General features: G+C 39.5%; 1 protein-coding gene across 1 annotated transcript in view; it reads left to right on the plus strand.

The window, feature by feature from the left end:
* The window catches only part of LOC131693197 (MOXD1 homolog 2-like), a 321,492-nt gene that overhangs the window by 228,782 nt on the left and 71,946 nt on the right, over positions 1-20,764 (plus strand). Inside the window, exons 5-8 of the mRNA XM_058980829.1 lie at positions 5,982-6,161; positions 15,428-16,006; positions 16,081-16,243; positions 16,367-16,502. Of these exons, the coding sequence (XP_058836812.1) occupies positions 5,982-6,161; positions 15,428-16,006; positions 16,081-16,243; positions 16,367-16,502 (1,058 nt within the window). The remainder of the gene's footprint in view (positions 1-5,981; positions 6,162-15,427; positions 16,007-16,080; positions 16,244-16,366; positions 16,503-20,764) is intronic.

The following is a 20,764-nucleotide window of genomic DNA, read 5'->3' on the forward strand; positions in this document are numbered from 1 at the left end:
TGACCAAACGCCATCTCTCATTACTACCGGAAGTTGAACAATCTGTTATATCTGTATTCATCTATAGAAAAATCTGTACCAGATTTTGAACCCAAACAATAACAAGGTTGTTTTGAAAAAAAGTCATTTTTCATTCGGGGAAATCAAACCAGACATTCTGATTCAGTTGAGCTGGAATTTCGCAAGAAACCAGTTAGAATTCCGGATGAGTTTGACTGGGTTATGTCAATACCAGCTCCAGCTCAAATTCTCGTTGCCACTTTGTTTGCTACTAAAGGGTGTCAACAGAGTGACGGCGAGAAGCTGAGATAGGGCTGGTAATATCAATAGGATGCGAGAACCTGCTTGCAGGAATTCAAATGGAGCAGGTTAGAGTAAACGTATGCACTCCGAGAAGATTCGCTCGGCTTTCACTTAGACATCATCCCTTTGATTTGCTGGAAGCAGGTTTCTCGCATATCGCATTCTAATGTCAGCTTCAGTTCAAACTCAATCAGTACCAGCTCCACTTCAGATTCTTGCCATCACTGCTGCCAAACTCAATGTTTATCTGCTGTTTACTGGGGTTAAATTATTTTACCTGTCATGTAAATTTGCAAAATGTAAAAATCTGTACCAATCTGTACTTTTTATAAAAATCTGTAATCTGTACCGTGCAGAATCTGTACCAAAAATTCTTCAAAAATCTGTACATTTCTAGATAAATCTGTACTTGTGGCATCACAGACAATCAGTTTTATGTTTGGACGAGAGTCGGTTGGAGACTGTGATAAGCACACCGCCACCATCTTTTCTCCCTGTGGGGTCGTACACTAATTAAGTAAGGGAACATGGGGAGGGGGAGCTTCAAAATATCCTACAAACCCTTATTTAAGGGGTAGGGGGAGGGGAAGGTTCTCATTTTTTACATAATATCATATAACAGATATGAATAATGAAATCATTGGGAAAATTATTCTATTTATAGGAAAACGAGCAAATTTTGCCTGTGAAGGGGCGGTGACGATTCGATTATGAGAGGCATTGGGGGTAGAAAGGTTCACCGTAGGTATTGGGACTGTGGCGGGGATCACAGCGAAAATCTGTGATGGCATCATCACAGTTTCTCGATGGTAGAGTGGTTAACGCACCCAACTAGCGAATGGGAGATCGCAGGTTCGATTCCTGCTCGCGGACATATATTGTCCCAGTGTGAATTGTCACCGTTTCCAGTTCATACTTTCTGAATACTTACTATTAGGCCAGCAGTTTCGGTCCAACTATGGGTCGACGATTACTACAATGTTACTGACAGCAATTGGTTTTGCTGGAGAGTCCACTGCTTCCAAAATAAGTTCGCCATGATCTGTAATTGAGTTCAACAGTTCCTTCTATGTACCGGACCGTCATTGAAGTGAACCCACGACCTCAGACCGTTTACTAATCCTAACGGAAAATGGTTAGGTGTTAGCACAGGTGATTCGTCGTTATTCAGGGGAATGTCAGTCAGTGGTTACGAGTTGACAATGTTTTCTAGCTCGATCAACGCGTTCTGATGCTCTTCGACGATAGGTAGTCTCCTGGGTTGTAGCTTGCCTAAATTCAACTTCGCGCTGCGGATCGTGCGTTCCCAAATACACGAGCAGGACAAATTGAAGGTTCACTACCGGGTGCGACTTGAAGAGAATTCGCTAGGCAGTGTTCCAAAATCTGCTCGATCGTCTGCTTGATCACCTTGTTTGTAGCTTGGAAGCTAGTTCCACAATCGCTATAGATGACAGTCGGTAGTCACCTTTTCTCCGAGCGTCGTCCAAGCAAAACCAGAACGGGCGGCTTAAAGCGGCCAGACGATAATGTGTAAGGCCATCGGTTTTATTTGACCGTTTTTGCACGACTGGCATTCTCTGCGGATCGCGTGGTAGGTAGCGTTGTAGAACTTTGTTGATGATTGAAGATGGTTTTGGTGGTTGAAACGTTCGTGAAGGGAGTGAATTGCTCTTAATCATCTTCGTCCACTCATCTCTCTCAGAGTAATTTTCGGCTAGCATTGTGATGCAATTGATATAGATTTCCGACTGCGCTTGGCGGAACAAGTAGTCCTCCGCTTTAGCTAGCTCTTGTTGCACCAGCGGCCCAAAGACACGATGTTCTTGTTTCGTAGAGTGCTGCAAGTTGTCGACGTACCAGAAAACAAAGGCCATGCTACTCAGAAAAGTGGTCCCTGTAGAGTATCCTTGTGGCCTTATATCAGGATCCATAACTCTGGAATTTAGAAGTAGATGTGGATATGTCGGTTTCTCGAAGCTAGGAACGGAAAGCCAGACATGTTCGATTTGTTCAAGAACTTCAGGTCCCCACAACCAGCGGCTGTCCGGCGATAGATTGGGTACACGTGTCCACTGCGTCCCTTCATCGCAACGTTTTACTTCGTAGGAATTCAACACCACTCACCAGCTTACGTCGACTCTAAAATTTCACTGAAAAGAATCGCAACTAATGGGCTATATCGAGGGTAGTCGGATCTCAGCCAGCACAACACGTTCTTGGAATGTGTCCAGAAGTACCGCTTGCTAACCATAATGGAAAGTGATGCCATTATCGTACCCGCCAATCGGATACCGAGGAAGACCGCTTGGACTTCGGGACGGACAGGAATTTCAGTGGCGCTACTCTCGTTTTCGCTCCTACCAACTAGCTCTCAATCGTGAGCACCTCTTTATGGTCCCGCTCGAATCGTCTTGCGTTCAGGCTCTTGACGTGTTGTGCAGTGCTCGGTGAACAGCATGCGCCGAAGGTCATCACCCGAACAACGTAAATACTGGGCTTCAACTGTTTGGTACCATTTGAGGAGAAGCGTTGGCAATATTGATAGGTATTCGTCTCTCATCAGCAATTGGTGAAACATTTCCCTGATGTCCCCGCATACTGCAACGCGGAAATGGATCAGCGCTGACTACAGCGATGTTAGCTGATCTGGATCTTTCAGGAGGACTGAGTTTAAAGAAATACCATAGACGATGACAACTGCGTCCTACACTAGGCCGAAACTTGCCCGGCTTATTTGGGTTTACTACAAGGAATATAGGGAGGTACCAAATATGCGCACGCTGTTCTTGAAGTTCTTCCAAGGTCAGCTTTCTCACGTAACCAGTGATGCCACAAGTACAGATTTTTATAGAAATGTACAGATTTTTGGAGCATTTTTGGTACAGATTCTGCACGGTACAGATTAAAGATTTTTATAAAAAGTACAGATTGGTACAGATTTTTTTACATGACAGTTAGGTAAAATAATTTAACCCTGCGATGCATCCCAGTAAACAGCAGGTACAGATTTTGCTATAGACGACAGATACAGATAGAATTCATTTTACAACTCCCGGTTCAGATTTAATTGTGGCAACACTGTTTGTCGTTGTATTGCCGATTCGGAATAGTGGTGGGGTATTTCGGTCGGTGTTAAATTTAAATTTCTTTTCTATCACGGACGTCAACAACAAGGTAGCGACTGCACAAAAAAACACGAACAGTCCTTCCCGTCATGTGCAGTAAGCAAAACCAACGGTTTGGATCCACGTATCCGAACCGAGGGTCTGGATCCAGAAACTCGTCTGGATCTAAGCACCAAGTCTAGAGCTGGTTCAGATCCGGATCTGGTAAGGGGAAAGCGGGATGGGCCACATCCAGCCACTGGTCCGGATCCGAGAACTGTTACAGATTCGGGAACTGTTCCGGTTTTGGAACTAGGCCGGATTCGGGAACTGGTCCGGATCGGGAACTAGGTCGGATCCGCAAACTGCCTAAATTTTTTTACCGGTATCCAGCCTACCCAGTAGAAAAATACGTAATTCCGGCTGGTTTACACCAATATTGGGGCAGATTTCTGCCTGAATTCGAGCAAAAACCCGCCACAATTCTGGTTGGTTTGACTCGATACTGTTACTATCAGACATCGACCGAATTATCCTACATACGAACAGAACCGATGTTGACACATACTGAAACAGTGTTTGGTTGTGTGATTCACTTACATGTACAGTTACCGAAATTAGTCATTCTACCGTTTATTACCTTTGCGGTAAGATGGGTTTAATACCGCAATGCGCAATTGTGTAGTCTGTTACCGAAAAGACAATAGAATCTTGCTCAAAAGTAATAGAAACATACCTGTCGTATTTTGGGAATGCTGATTCTTATATATTTCTTTATTTTAAAAAACCGCTCCGAGATTTTTTTGAACATTAATTGCAGGCAATGCCACTAATTTTCCATACTTTTTAATTCGAATCATATTTTGGAATGATAAAAAAACATTGTTGTTGTTGTGTAGTTCGATCCATTGCAATATCAGAGAATTTAATTTGAATTTTGCTAATCTGAATAAGAATGATGTAAGCTTTAAAAACAGCTGCATACCGTCCTTAGTCCAAACGAATGCAGTGAGAGATGTTCATGCAGATAGCTTCACACACGTCTCCAGCAAATGCAACATGCTTTCCAACTGTTTGATGTTACCCTACCGGATCCAAGGTCTGCTGTATGGACCTTGCAAGTGGTCTCCGTTTTCGTATGTAACGGACAATGTATATGTCACAAACGATATATGTAGCTGTGCGACGCAATGTAAACCTGATAAAACATCAAACCGCAGGGCTGCCTCCCATTCGGATGGAGAGTTACACTACACTTTCGCAAAAATGTTATTCCTGCTGCTGGAAGCACTCCCGAAAGTCGGCACACATCTGCATGTTTCGTTTCGAATGTGGCCGTGTGGATGGTAAATATTTCCGACTTCGTTCAATTTAATTAGAAAATTTCTGTAATCCCTTCTTTCCCGCTCGTGGCTGTATGCTGTAGCGAAAGTTTTCTTAGCAAGGTTTTTCTATGCTTCCGGACTAGTGGTTTGATTGTAAAGAAGAGCTGCGGGGATGAGGATGAATCTTGTTAGATCGAGGCTCTTCAAGTCGGTTAAACTTTGCCGGCTCGGTTCGAACGCTACGCATCAGAATGTTTCCTGTCCCTTGCTCTTGTTCAAGGCACCGTACATACGAGCTTGTGTAGCGATTTAGCTCGAACGATAACTGAGGACTGCTGTTGAATAGACCCTGATAGAGATCTGCCATTACCTCAGGGGCAGGAAGATTGATCGTCCCGCACCGCACTCCCAGAGTGTCTGGCTTTCTTTGTGAACCGACATTCCATGGGACTTTGATTTAAAATGTAAAAAAAATGATTGGGGAAACGAAAAATAGGCGAAAGAGATAAGACTAGCAGTAGTTTATTGGAATCGTCAATAGCTATCAGTTCATCTATGAGAGCACCTTTTTTGCCTTACGTTGTCGTCATCATCATCATCACCATCATCGTCCTCGTCGTTGCCGTCGATGTTGATGTCGCCTAATTTACATAAATGAAGATGTGACTACATGCCAGCTTTTCAAAAGACCGGCAAACATAGGAGATCTGAATTGAAAAATGCTAAAATACCGAAGTTAACTCAACATGTGTGTGAAGGCGTTCGTTCATAGAATTCGCTTTCAACCCTATCGATATCGATGATGCCATGAAGCGAGACGATAACAGTCTATTCGTGCTTCGTGTTCCTAGAACTGAGAAGGAAAGTATGAAGTTTTTCACTGGATCTAAATCAATTCCATCCCATTTATTCGTAATGAAAGTGCGGCAAGATCTGCAGGGAAATCCCGTGCGCTTCAGATGACAGCCAGCTTATAGACGTACGATAAATGATGAGTGGCATTGAAAAAAATGTAATATATTGAGCCTAGTGAGTTTTGAATGACTTTAAATACCTTGGAATATGATTAAAGGCAAATAAATACAATGTAACATTTTTATAATCATCTGCTACAGAACTAATATTTTTCAGTTTTATTTTCACAATCAACCAGGCGCCTCCACATTAAATAAAATAATTGCGGAAACGCCTCACTCTTTGTAAGCAGTAAACCTAACACCTCTTTTCCCCCTCTTTTCAATTTCAGTACGAACCCGTCTTCGATTCGTCGACCAGCGTCCTCTACCTGAACCACATGATCCTGTACGAGTGCCAGGGCCTATCAAAGGAACTGGAAATGCTTTCCCGCGAACGAGGCCAGCCCTGCTTCCGGCTGCAGCCGATGCACTGCAACACCGTCGTCGCAAACTGGGCCCGCGGATCGGATGTAAGTCGCTCTTTGATTGTGTTTCAGTTCCGCTTGATGCAGGTGGCGAAAATCGCACGTAACCGTATTTTTCTTCGTCACCTTTCCATCCGCGTCGCATTTCTCCGGCTTCCAATTTGCTAATTACCTGGCATTCTGCGCTGAAAGGTAATTTTCGCGTACCGTGAAACAACATTTTTATTTCTCCGCGCCAGCAAAACATCTGTCAAGAAAAACATTAAAGCAACTCGCGCTTCAGGGTTGAGCGATTTCGTTACCGGAGCGCAAAATTCTCCCATTCATCTCGGTACGCAGCCGAGCTTTCATTGGCGACAAAATGTTGCTCCCTGTCATTGGCCCCCGAGTGGCTGCGTGGGAGGGAAGGAAGGACTGAGTCCTACCTACCTCGACAACGACGACAAGGTGGAAAGGATGACTGAAACATCTCATGTTCGAAAAAAGTTATGCTCCACTGCAAGGCGGAGGCGGCGCTGTCAAATAGGGAAGTGGCACACTTGAAAGTGCCGCGTACGAGTTTTTTTTTCATTCCTGTTATTTGTCGATTCTTTCTGCTAAAGTGACTAACTTATTACATCACAACCGCCAGAGTGGTCCGCAAAGTGGGTAGAAAAAAACGAGCAGCATTTTCCCAGGCTTGCCTGCCTATCCGTGTGCCTGCTATGCTGCTCTGTTGACTTTGGGCTGGAACCGTGAAATTGTTTTAATTAAAAAATGTGTTTGAACAAATTTAATTTGTAAAACACGGTGCGATGCAGCGATGCTTCGACGCGAAAATGCACTGTTTTGGGGGGATGTAGGTATGCTGTTTCCGAATGTCTTTTTTCGCTAGCGTTGTTTGCTGGCGTTGGCGAATAAAACGGCATTATGAAAACTCCTTTTTTGTTAGTTTCAAGCAACATTCGACATTTTTATAAGTTGCTTGTGTTCATTTTTTTGGGAGTATGCCATAATGATTGTTCATTTCACAACGTACATGTACAGCATAATGAATTTTATTAATCACTTTTACCCTTGTTTGTCAGTTCCAGTGGTATAACTAAAATTCTTCAACCAGACAGAGAAACATTTGTTCCCACAATCGTCAATAGAGTGCCATGAATTCTGGAACAATCCGCTTTTGTGCATTACGAAAACAGGGCCATGAACAAAAATTATGTGCTTTATAATCATATTCAATTTTCTTACAAAACGCCCGCATAACGCTTCAATTAGTGGACATATTTGTTTTTGTTTTATGAACTTCAGTCACGGTTTCCACCACGTTATCACCAATGCTATTTTCTGTATATGAACTAGTTCACAACTTTTCTGAACATTAGTCATAAAAGTAAAGGATGAGTCATGAAATATTATTCATGTATTCCTGAACTGGATTCGAAATCATGAGTACAATAGACATGACTGAAATTTTACGCGAACTAGTTCACAAAATTTGGAGTAGTATTCGTAAAATCATTTATGTTCCATGCACTATTTCATGAGATGTCATATATGTCCACCTGCTAGCGACCAGTAATATGTACGAGTAGTCATATCTCTCCACGTATCAAATTCAAAAGTAAGCTCAAGAATAAACGATCACGATAACGTGCATATAAATAACGAAAATTGTGAACATAAATCATGCTACTCGGACAGAAAAACGTGACTATGATCTTGAAATGATCGTGATGATGTGAATAGAAATTACGAAAATCGTGACTGAGACCCTGAAATCGTGAACATATATCATGCTACTCGGACAGACAAATCCGACATCAAACTCATGACGGTATCGCAATGAAAAATTACGAAAATCGCGATTAAGATCCTGAAATTGTGGACATCGTTTAATTGTCGACTGTATTCCCAAATGATGAACCAAAACCAGAACAAAAACTAAACATGTCCAGGGAATAACCACAGTAAGTCAACCGAATTCGCATGTAACGGCATGTACATATTCGGGGTGCACTAGTTTTTAAGAAACACAAATAGTTTCTTGAATACCTGGTTTATTATTCTTAATTTCAAGAACTTGATCACGGTTTTCGTAAACGGTTCAATTCGCGAAATTGTGATCTTTTTCATAAATCTATGAACAGATTTTTTTTCTTGCATATTCCTGAGGATTCCAATGAATATTCGAAAGAGTTTACAAATCATAAGATTCAACAACTGGTAAAATAATTTAATTTTATCTGTCTTTATAAACTCGACTAAATATTGTAATTCACATGCACACTCTTTATTAATTTTGTGGTTATGTAGTCAATTTATATTTCGTTGAACAGGTATTCATCAGAAATCAGAATAAATTGGTTCGATTGGTACGTTCTCGATGTTATTCGGAGATATATGTAAGTTTTAGTGCAAAGGGTTTCCCTGTGTATGGGGAACCAAAAATCCGGATACGCATTTGTTTCACTGCCGGGAAGCTACATATCAGATGAAATGAAGCTTCGTAATCTGATTCACAAAAATCACACGAATAACACTCAGCACGCTGAATAGTAACCAAATGATAAATGAGATTGTAATGTCCAGTCAGTACTCTTACTAGAAAGCTTGATAAAATGCAACAAATTTTTTCACATTTTAGGACTCACATTCGGCAGAAAAGTTTTACAATTTATGCCAATGGTCTAACTTTTCAGAGGCAGCCCTAGAATATTGTGCTTTATCCAACTAATCGACAATGTTAAAACTAATTCTGGATAGACGAAGTCGTCCCATAATTAATTTACAGTGACACTTGAAAATCCCGGTACCAATAAAAGCTAGATAGCATTTGAAATACTGAGCTCATCGATTTGAGATATGACTAAGTGCATTTAGGGTCAGACTAGCTGAAGATTTCCGCTTGTAATACGGCGCAGTATCTACCTATCAAATGGGATTGATTAAATTTCATTTCACAGCAGTGTATCCACGCAATTAAAAGTCGACTCGTTGACTAAACCCTCGATCTCAACGATGTGAGCAGGAATGTAGACGCGGTAGTCCTTCATACAAGGCTCGTCGTCAGTAACGGAATTTCCTTCCTTTAGACAAAATATTTCTATGATTATTTGGGCGGACTTTTGAGGTAGCTACTACGGCTGAATATTTCTGCATCAGTTCTTTATAAATCTTTAGAAAACTTTGCGGATAATCTTAGATCCAAAAGAAGATCAGATATGGTCCGACCGAGTTCAATGTAGTTGATTTTAAACGGGAAGTAGTAGTCATTGAGCTTGAGCTTGTCGAACGACTCCTGGCTGCTACTCCGTTATCGATCGGGACTAGCTGAAGTTGCACAGGAAATCAGTAGACAATCCTAAATTGTTTTCGATCAATACTGGCGCCGGCCAGGCCCGAACGTAAGTCGCGGAAGAAAAGGGAAGGAATGGTTAGTCCAATACTTGCTTTTGCTAGAGGCCGTATATACTACTGCGCACTCCACAAGTATCACGGGAGGAGGATATTTTTTGATAGTAAGAGTTGGATCTACTTCTTCTTTATCGACGCCAGAGAGGTGATTCCACTACCTAGATTAGATATCGATCCACCGATTTTATGGACCGGGGACCATAGGCTTTACTTCCCTTCCGAAGGAAGACGTTACCACAGATTTTTTCACCTCAGAAAAATTTCAACGACCTCGGCTGGAATTGAACTCATGCCAACTGGAATGAGTGGCTGTCACGCTTACCACTCAACCACCAGTGCCGTCTTAAACGGCAAGTAGGAGTCATTGATGACGAAACTTGTTCAAAATCCATTTTATCATCAACTGGGACTTTCTAGAAGAGTTTATTTATGCACGGGCCTAGAGCCTGGCGCAAAGCGGAATCTGATAGAATATGAATGAAGAGGCAGAAATCACGGGAGATATAATGTATTGAAAGACTAGTCAGGTGATAGTAAAGCAATAATCTGGTTATCTATCTTCACATGATGTATAGCTGAATGCTACTGATTTTCTTGGCAACTGGCACGAAAAATAGACAAAAAAAACTCTATCGGCAATATATCGTAGAAACTTCTTTGTTCCACTCGCATGTGCTAAAAGATTGGTGGGTGCTGCTTGGGACCCAACGGTAATGTCGTGACGGCACTTGGGCTGACAATTTAAATCCAACAATGACATGCAACGTAATCAAAAATCCACCAACCAAGTCACAGCTCCTAAGAATTGTCTCCTCAGTGTACCGATTTACACATAAGGGAGATTGCCCATATTCATGGTCATTCCGAATTTTCAAACCGGATACTACTAAAAAGTTTTAACTCCTCGAAAAAAGTCCCTATGAAATGAAACGTCGAGATTTGGTGCACCCTCGAAAAAAAAATTCCTGTCTTGGACATGGAAAATTTGTAGGCTGAGATGGGATTTGAGTTTGGAAATGCAGCTTTAAATTTTTGCACGTCAAATATTTTAGAAGTGCATTAAATATGTCAATTCGAAAAAAACATGTATTTTTTTTTTGAAAACCTCAGTTTGAAAATTAAAAACACCAAGTGGGAACTCTTTTTCATAAAAAAATCAACATGATACAAGATCCGACGTCTCATGCATTTCTAAGACATTTGGCATGAACAAAAATATTAAAAGCTTCCTTCCCAACCCCAAATCCCAACTCAACTCTTTGAATATTCAAAAATCGTTTTCGTTCATGGAGTATTTTGGAGATGGTGTTTTTCACAAGTGAAAATATGTCTACACTTTGATCGCTTTTATCGATCCCCAAAGGTGTCCGATAAGACTCCAATTCTGCACAAAAATTGCTTTCGAGGTGCTAATACTTTTGATATTTGCCCTGATGTAAAATTAGGTCCCTTTTTTGGTTAAACCACGGGCACTCTCATATCCCTTCGGAAGTCGCGCTTATGGCCCCCTGAACGAGCAGCCGCTGGTACCCTAATACGATTTCGCTAGATTTTAAGAGCAGTGTGCACTCAGTGCACTACCGCGACTTCCGGAAGGATATACTATCCCTCCTTCACCTTCAACTACCTAGCGTTTGATGATTCCGTTGAGGATTTGCGACTTGAATTACACCGTTCAATGGGGCATTGCAAAAAAAAATTTTTTTTTCGTTCTCAAAGCCCCCCCCCCCCTTCTCATATTGTGACAAATGTGAAAGTAAGCTCAGATGCCAAATTTCACATCATTTGGACAATTTTAGACCCCCGCCCACTTCGCTTGAAATTTTTTGAAATTGGTACTATGGAAAATATGAAGGAAAAATACATTAAATGCTATAACTTTTGAAGTAGCAATCAGAAAATTACAATTCATACCTTTTTTGAAAGGAAATAATCACAGTATTTGAATTGAGATATTTTTGTTCCTAGGAAAATACGGGAAAGTGGGGTACTGGGTTATTTTGGACCCAAAATCCCATATTTTTAATGATTTTTCTGCTCCGTGATGCGTACATATTTTGTAGTTTTTCTAATGTGAAAAAATCTCAGAAATCTAACGGAACCCTTTTGACCTTAGTCCGAATACGAGAAGATGGGGTTATGGGGCTTTTTGTCATTCATATTAAATTTTATTATTTTCTCATGCATATATCTCTATTATTCTTCAATCAATTTTCATAAAATGTAACTTATTGAACGTATAAAATTCTGAGGAATAAAACAAAAATTAAAATGTTAGAGGTAAAATTCAGAAACATCAAACTTTTTGATATTTACTTTACAAATCTCATTTTTTCATTACTTGTCCTAATACCTCAACTTCCCCTATTTTTCCAGAAATGAAACTTTTCTCATGTGATCCCTAAGCATATTTTACACTAAAAGTAATAAATTAAATAAGAATTTTGTTGGTAAATGGAGTAAATATGTGCGATTTTATGATAAAAATGTGAAATCGACACTATATGTCAGATAATTTGATGTTTCTGATTTTTACCGGTAACGAATCTATTTTTGTTATAATCCTAAGGATTTTCCACGTTCAATAAGGTATAGTTTATTAAAATTGAGTGAAGAATAATAGTGATATATTCACGAGAAAATGATGAAGTTTAATATGAATGACAAAAGGCCATTTAACCCCAACTTCTCGTATTCGGACAAAGGTCAAAAAGGCTCCGATCGATTTTTGAGACTTTTTACATTAGAAAAACTACAAAATATGTATGATTTGCATAACGGATCAGAAAAATCATTAAAATAGGGGATTTTGGGGCCAAAATGACGGAGTACCCCACTTTCCCGTATTTTCCTACAAACAAAAATATCTCCATTCAAATACTAAGATTATTTTCTTTGAATTTTGTAATTTTGAAATTGTAATTTTCTGATTGCAACTTCAAAAGTTATAGCATTTAATGTATTTTTCCTCCATATTTTCCCATAGTACCAATTTCAAAACATTTAAAGCGAAGTGGGCGGGGGTCTAAAATTGTCCAAATGATGTGAAATTTGGCATCTGAGCTTGCTTTGACATTTGTCACAATATGGGCCTTCGAGAATTAAAAAAAAAAATTTTTTGCAATGCCCTACTGTTCAACACACGATCGGGGAGCAGAACGAAAAAAAATGGCTAAAGATTGGGGTCCCAGGAAACCCCTGGTGAAGAAATTTTTGAAAAAAATGGAACGGGGCTTCACAGTTTCAAAACAAAGTTTGTATGGAAAACTGGGAGTGTTCAAGAGGGAACATATCAATGAAAATGGTCATCTTAAATTTTCGCATAAAGTCCTACATAAAATGCTTATTACATCTAAAAATTAATCTATGCAAGGCTCAATCGAACATCATTAAGGGGGTGTGGCGTTTGAATATTGATTTCGTTTTATAAGAAAAAATCCAAGTACATGAAATGTTGAAAATCGATGATTTTGTTGGAACCCTAAATCCCTTCCATCTTTTTATTTGTTCTGCTCCCAAGCCCAGTTCTATAGGAAATTTTTACACTCATTGGGCATTACAATAAACTTTTCAAATTTCGAATAATTTTTTCAAAAATTTCAAAAAGTCCTTGGAACTAGAAAATTTTTATTTATGTAAGACTATGCGAAAATTTAAGATGGCCATTTTCATTGATATCTTCCCTCTTGAACACCCCTAGTTCTCCATACAAACTTTGGTTTGGTTTGAAACATCTCTAACATAATTCATTCTCCTCGTCCACAAAAATCTCAAACTAACATCCGTTTTGCAATAGGGGCAAATCCAGTTCAATTCGCCCGTTCTTTGGAAATACCTTCAGAAGCATGTTGTCAGATACATTATTAATAAAAACACATCACGTATATTCGAAATATGAAAACTGTGTGTCAGTAGGCTCGTTGTCCTACGTACGTTAAAACCGAAAACATTGTGCCATGAGAATTTCCCAACGCACACACAAGCAGTTAGCTTATTATACAATAACCCTTTCACAATTGAAACTTCAAACCCCTTCCCAATTTTTTTCTGGATCGGCTCCTGGACAGGCACATGGTTTTGCTGATGACTATCATTAAACGATCCCCAGCGTAGTCAAAGTTTCCTATTTCATACAATACCAATACAGCTTCTTTAGCCAAACAATAGGTATCAAGTTAGGATGTAAAACCATGTGGAAATAAATAAAATGGATATTCCATTCAAAAGTTATGGGCACAAAACAAATGTGTATATTAGTGTCGATGAAATGAATGCTGCTTCGATATCTATCGGGCAAACTAGTTCCATGGCCAGAAAAGAGTTATCAGTTTAGTTTAGTTGAAAGTCTTTATATAGAAAAGTTGGTTATTTTTTAAACATCATAGCAAATCGAACATTTTCCTCGCATATTGCAAAATCTATTGGTGCCAAGGACGACACAGAAAAAAATTGATGTCTGAAATTTCGATTTTAAAATGAGTATTGAGTATTAAATATGAGTATACAGTGCGCAATATGTAATAACCTCATTTAATGAAATGATTTTTAATTTAAAACAACAACAATTAACAAAGTTAAAGTGCTAGATCAGCACCACCGAACGACAGCTCTTCCCATCTTGGAAATGTGTCACATAATAAATCAGCAAAAAACTGTCAACAAACGCACAGACACCGAAGGGCTTAGCTCTATATACGCAGGCATTATACATACACTAAAAATCAACAACTATAAAACTGACACCACCACACACAATTATAGCAAACATTCAACAGCAGAGTTAGCAGACAAACCTAAGCGCCTTTTCACAAGTAAATACCCAAAAATGATAGTTAATTATAATCCAGAAAAATTTCATCAGGTACAGTGAAGTGCAAAATATGCGAACGACGGCAGTGAGTAATATTGTACAATAGGGTTTTAAATATTTGTAACAACTACAACATACGACTTCCATAGCCACTATTTGACGCTGACAAAATATTAAGACGGTTCACTTTTTCAACAAATCTTAACAAGAAAACAACAAAATTTTTGCGAGTTTAAAATCAATATTATCTTTAAAATCAACAATTTACATATGTACACTCCAGTAACTACGAACTCTTTTTAGAATCCTTGATAAAGGTGGAATAAAGCCATCGAAACGTTGGAAGTAAAACCAATATTGTTGTTTTCGCTGTCTATTTCACGACTGATAAGCCGAAAAATACCCTTTATTATTTAAAACAGATTTAAAATTGAACTTAAGCTAAAATGTCTCAACAAGTTGAATATCCTCCCCCGGATCCGCCCCCAATTGGTGCGATGTGACCAAAGAACCAAGTGAACCCAATAAACCAGGATCCCCACTCTCTCCTAGTATTTCAGTGACATTGTTTTTTGCTTATGAAAATTGCTATAAATGAATTGAATGAATATGCCTTACCCGTTAAAATGGCCATTTTTTGCAAAAAAAAACTTATTTAAATATATGAACCCCTAACGAATATTGAAAGTTTCCCAATAACGGTTATATCACTGACTGTGTCACAAAATATCCCCATCGTCAAACTAATGGATTGGATGCAAGCAGAGAGAAATAAAAACCAATCACCAAACGAAACGAAGGAAATGGGAATGAAAGTCCACAAATGGGGGATCGCACGATTTCCGTCTGATGAGCTTAATTTGATTGCTACTAATCGAAATGAAATTACTTTCGGGCTAAACTGCATTCGATAGCACATAAACGATGACCAGATTTGAAACCGAATTGCTTCCGCTTCCGTTGCGCGCTGCAGAACTTTTTAGATGCAGTTTGATTCTTTGAAGCTTTTCCGAACGTTTTTTTTTCAACAGGCATGACCCACATTTGAAGATCAAAATTTTCCACCAAATAAACACAAACCCAATATTATATCATCTCTTCGCAGGGTTTCAGCTTCCCCCAGGAAACGGGCTACCCGCTAGACTCCCACCAGGCAACCTTTTACATGTTGGAAACGCACTACAACAATCCGGACTATTCGTACGATTTTTCGTCATTTTATCGGAAGAATTTGAGCAAGCAGCAACGCAATATGAACATTCATGGTGACGATGATGATGACGACGACGAGGACGACACCGGCGCCGACAACGGCAATGATGGTGATGAGGATACTGTTAACGAGAATACGAATCAGGATGATAGGAACCGGGAGGAGTACGAAGCCGGAAGTGAACCTGATGTGGGACCCGATAGTGATGCCGCCAATGAGCAGCAGGTGGTTGATAATTCCGGCCTCAAGTTGTACTACACGCAAAGGTTGAGAAATTTTGACGCCGGTGTTCTGTCGGTCGGCCTGGATCCGAACTGGCGCCACATCATTCCTCCGGGCCAGGAAAAGGTAGTTTCCGAGGGGCACTGCATCGGTTCCTGCACGGAAAAGGGTTTCCCGAAGGAAGGAATTAATATTTTTGCGGTGATGACGCGCACCCACTTGATCGGGCGACAGGTGAAGCTGAGACAGGTGAGTTTGACGGGTGTATGGGGATGATGATGAGATTGTGGTGGAATTCATTTTTTACCTCTGGTCGTTGTTAGATTCGCGGCAACGAAGAGCACCAGCCGATTGTGCACGACACCAATATCGATCCCAGCTACCAGGACTACCGGCGGCTGCCGGCACCCGTGAACGTTCTTCCCGGTGACAGTCTTATCGCCGAATGTATCTATGACAGCTCGTCGCGGAAATCCATCACATTGGGTGAGACTTTTTTTACCTCTGCTGGCTGCCGCCTCGAAAAGCCGCAAAACTCATCTCCGGCTGCTTCCAGCTGGATCAATGACATTTTTCTTACTAACCAATATTCATCTTTTTCTGTCGCAGGTGGCATGACGACCAGGGAGGAAATCTGTCTGGTCCTCACGCTATATTATCCGAGACAGAAGGAGCTGACATCCTGTCACTCACTGCCGAGCTTACCGACGGTGCTACATTCGCTGGGGATTCAGGAGCTCGCCTCGTAAGTACCGATAAATTTTTCAATGCAAATGACAGTTTCGTTTTGTGTGCTAATCGATTCGTGATTTATTTCTACACCGGTTGGATGGGCTTAATGGCGTAGCCAGAAAATTGGATTGAAGACAGTATTCGAAAAACAAATGGATTGATGAAACAGGTTACTGAAATTGGGCCAAATCCTTGGACAAATCAGTATCTCATGAACATAATTGATTTTTGAATGAATATTGTGTCGATGGTGATAACATTTAGAAAATGTTTCATATGTTCGTCATGATGTAAATTAGGTTTTAACGGAAACGAAAATACAAAATAGTAGTTTAATTAAACCACAATCTTTCAACTATTTTTAAAAGATACTATCAAGTATATAAGCAAAACAATTCTTTACTTTGATAGCATGCATATACTTTGGTAGTCTTTGGCAACAATATATTTTATTACAGATGCCAAAACTGGAACCGTGCCAAAAATCAAAACCTATTTCCAAAGTTTTTATTTTGAGTTTCTGACTTCAAAAATTTTACGAGGACTTTTGCAAATTCGATATTATTCAAGTTTTATTCAGGGGCAAACACAGCGTTGTTGGTAAATCGATAGCTTTGTACGCAGCTCACCCTGGTTTGATTCTCATCCCTCATAGGGTTAAAAAAAATTTCTGAAGAGGTTTTTCTATTCTATCAATTTTTTTTTCTAAAAGATGCGAATAACCATAAGGTTGCCTCTATAATCGTAATAAAAAGAAGTTTTTATCAAATTTAGTCGTAATCCAGTAGAATTCTCAGTTCTTCGCGCTCTTCTTCAGTGCAATGCCCCTAATTTCACGGAGGTGTAAAACATCATTAAATTCGAATCGGTTTTCTTCGGCTCACTGAACAGCAAAACTGAAACAATTCACTTCATGGTGTTTTTTTGCTCATAGGGTTGGTGTATCTGATATTTGAAGAGTTATGAACAATTTAGTTAAAAAATATAACTCTTTTTAAAAATAATTAAATTAAATTTAAAAAAAATAAGTCGTCGAGCTCTCAAATGGGATTAATAGATAGAAAATCGAATTTCAATCCCTGAAGACATTTATGTTTGAATAAACCCATTTTTGTTGTAAAAATCACTTGTAGCTGTCTAATCAAAAGAGATTGGAACTGCATTGCTTCGCCAAAAACGAGTATTAATAAAAGTTCCAAAAATCTCAAGAACTATGCATTTACGAAAAATTAAGACATGAAAAGATAATATAAGAGAACCGATTATTCAAGATCCATCCTACCTTAAATCTTTATGAAATCATAACAAATGAACGATTATAGATAGCCTTGTTCATTCAGTAAAGTGACTTCAATTTAACATTGTAAATTCCATTTATTCGAAAAAATTGCCAAGACGAAATGACGATTAGTTGAACAAACTGCTCTCCGGCGTGACCATTTCCTAAGGTGAAGTGCTGCCTTACATCAAGGCCGGTCTACTGCCGGAGAAGACCGAAAAGTGGGCCTCCGCAACCTAAGACGCCATTCGGGCTAACACAATACTAAAATCATCCGTTCAGTGGGTCATAAGTGCGACTTCCGGAGATTTAATGGGACTCATTAAACCCCCTATCGTTCGATAAAAGAACGATATTATATTAAATATTTTAATTTTTAAAGCTACAACACACACATGAAAATTTTTGAAAAAACGTGTGTACTGCGCTTACGCGTATTAATATACTAGGTTACTAGTGCCGCCGCCAGACAGCCCCTTCATCAAAATTGAAAATGATTCAAGTCGGCCGTCGAAGAGATGGGGGGGGGGCAATTGCAATTAATACTTATTAAAATTCAATTCACTGACCTTTAACCTTAGTGATATGGAGAAACTTACTCTCTTTTTGCATCAGTACCATGCACTAAAAATTAAGTATCAGGTTGACGGCTCGAGTGCAATCATTTAAAAAAAACACGCAAATATGGGAATGACCACACGGTCACAAAATTATCAAATTCATGCACGCTAGCACAAACGCCAAACACGTTAGCATACAAACGCTCGAGCCCTTCGCGATAACCCACGCATACTTACGCCTGCGATCTCGCAAACAGAATAACACCCCAGTGATAAAGTGAACGTTTTAGCCCTTTCAAATCTACAAACGTTGTCTCAAGAGTTAAACGCGTTCGGAAGTCCCTACTCTCGATCCTAGCATCCTAGATTCATGTCTTCTGTTAGACCAATCAGAATAAATTATGCTCATATCCACTAGACTACACATTAGAGTGAAAGGAAAAAAATGACCCCTATCGGCCCACCCCTGAGTCGATTCCTAGTCCCTCAAGGAGTACTTGTTCCAAATTTGAAGCGAATCGGACAAGCCTAGCTACCGGACCAACGTGCCTGAAGTTTATATGCGATTTTCCGACAATTTACTTGGAGAAAACTCACTAACTCGCATTTTTGCCGCTAGGTGGCACTGTATGCATCGTATTATCACTGTAAGTGAAAATAAGAAAGATAATTTAATTGTCTACAACTTTGTCGAAGACTGCTAGTCAATCCGGCTTTGTTAAAAGAAGTTATTAAACTTTTAACGAAGTGATGTCTGAGTCAGTTTTCTATGGGGCCTAGCAGTGCATGGTTGTGTATCAGTACTCGATTCCCACGAACTAAACATTTTTGTGAAATAACCGTTAGATTTAGCTCAATAGTTTGTTCAGAAGAGTTATAGTAAATAATACGAGTCATGTTTTTATTAGGAAATATTAGTTCCACATTGTACCGCATAGAGGACGCCAATACTAACTTTTCAACGGAAAGAGATAGATATAAGGTGTCTTCTATAAAGTTTGAGAGCAGGCATTTTTCAATAACTCTTCCGAACATTTCGATATTCTATCTCTCTTCTATGAAAAGTTAGTGCTGGCGCCCTCTACGCGGTACAATGTGGAACTAATATTTCCTAACCAAAACATGTCTCGTATTATTTACTACAACTCTTCTGAACATACTATTGAGCTAAATCTAACGGTTATGTCACAAAAATGTTTAGTTCGTGGGAATCGAGTACTGATACACAACCATGCGCTGCTAGGCCCCATAGAAAACTCACTCAGACATCACTTCGTTAAAAGTTTAATAACTTCTTTTAACAAAACCGGATTGACTAGCAGTCTTTGACAAAGTTGTAGACAATTAAATTAGCTTTCATTTTCACTTACATTGGTAATACGATGCATACAGTGTCATCTAGCGGCAAAAATGCGAGTTAGTGGGTTTTCTCCATGTAAATTGTCGAAAAATCCCATACAAACTTCAGGCACATTGGTCCGGTAGCTAGACTTGTCCGATTTGCTTCAAATTTGGTGCAAGTGCTCCTGGTGGGACTAGTAATCGAATCAGGGGTGGGCCGATTGAGTTTTCAAAAATTTATTATTATTTTTCTGGGCAGTCTACTACACATTCTATGGCGACATGACCGGGAGAACGGGTGTGATATGGAAGAACTCACTCTCTTTTAGCATCTGAACCGTACACTGAAAATTAAGTGTCAGATTCACGGTCCGTGCGTTCATCCAAGAACACATGGTCGGAGTTAGGTCAGGCCCGACTATACGACAATGCATTGATTTCGAGAAAAACGTGTTTAAAGTTTGAATCGCAGCATCCTTTACATTATAATTGGACAATAATTTTTGCCATAATTCTTGTTTATTGTTTCATAATCTGGTAAAAGTGGAATGTTGCTGAAAGAATTCTTTATCAAGTGCTATGCTCATTTTTTGTCGCAAAGCATCAGCATAGTCCGGTCTGACTTAACACCGACTACATGTAAAAATGCGAATGAATACATGGTTATAAAATCGAATTATATGCACGCTAGCACACGCGACACACAAACGTCCACGCATTAAGTTACAAACGATCGAGCCCTACGAGATGATACACAAATGCAAATGTGAACCGTAAGCTCAGTATCACAACCATAATCACGACCCGTAGCAAGTGACCTTAAGCAGTGTTTTAGTGGGTGACATTTCCTTTCTCGTTTGCAATTGTAGTGAGTGATTCTGACGGGGAGTTCTTCTGAGAACCCAGCTCGGCAGCTCCAATAAGACAACTCTCGAAAGAAAATGTCTTCAGTCTTACTTTTTTGCATTTAGAAGTTTAATTTATTAGACCCATGCTTTTGGAGAATTTTAATTTTAGTATTATTTTAATGCAATAGACGACTTTTCGAAGATAAAAATGTTTATTGAAAAAGGGTGGGACAAGGACGAAATAGAT

Source organism: Topomyia yanbarensis, chromosome 3, assembly GCF_030247195.1.
Source record: "Topomyia yanbarensis strain Yona2022 chromosome 3, ASM3024719v1, whole genome shotgun sequence".
Taxonomy (NCBI): Eukaryota; Metazoa; Arthropoda; class Insecta; order Diptera; family Culicidae; genus Topomyia; species Topomyia yanbarensis.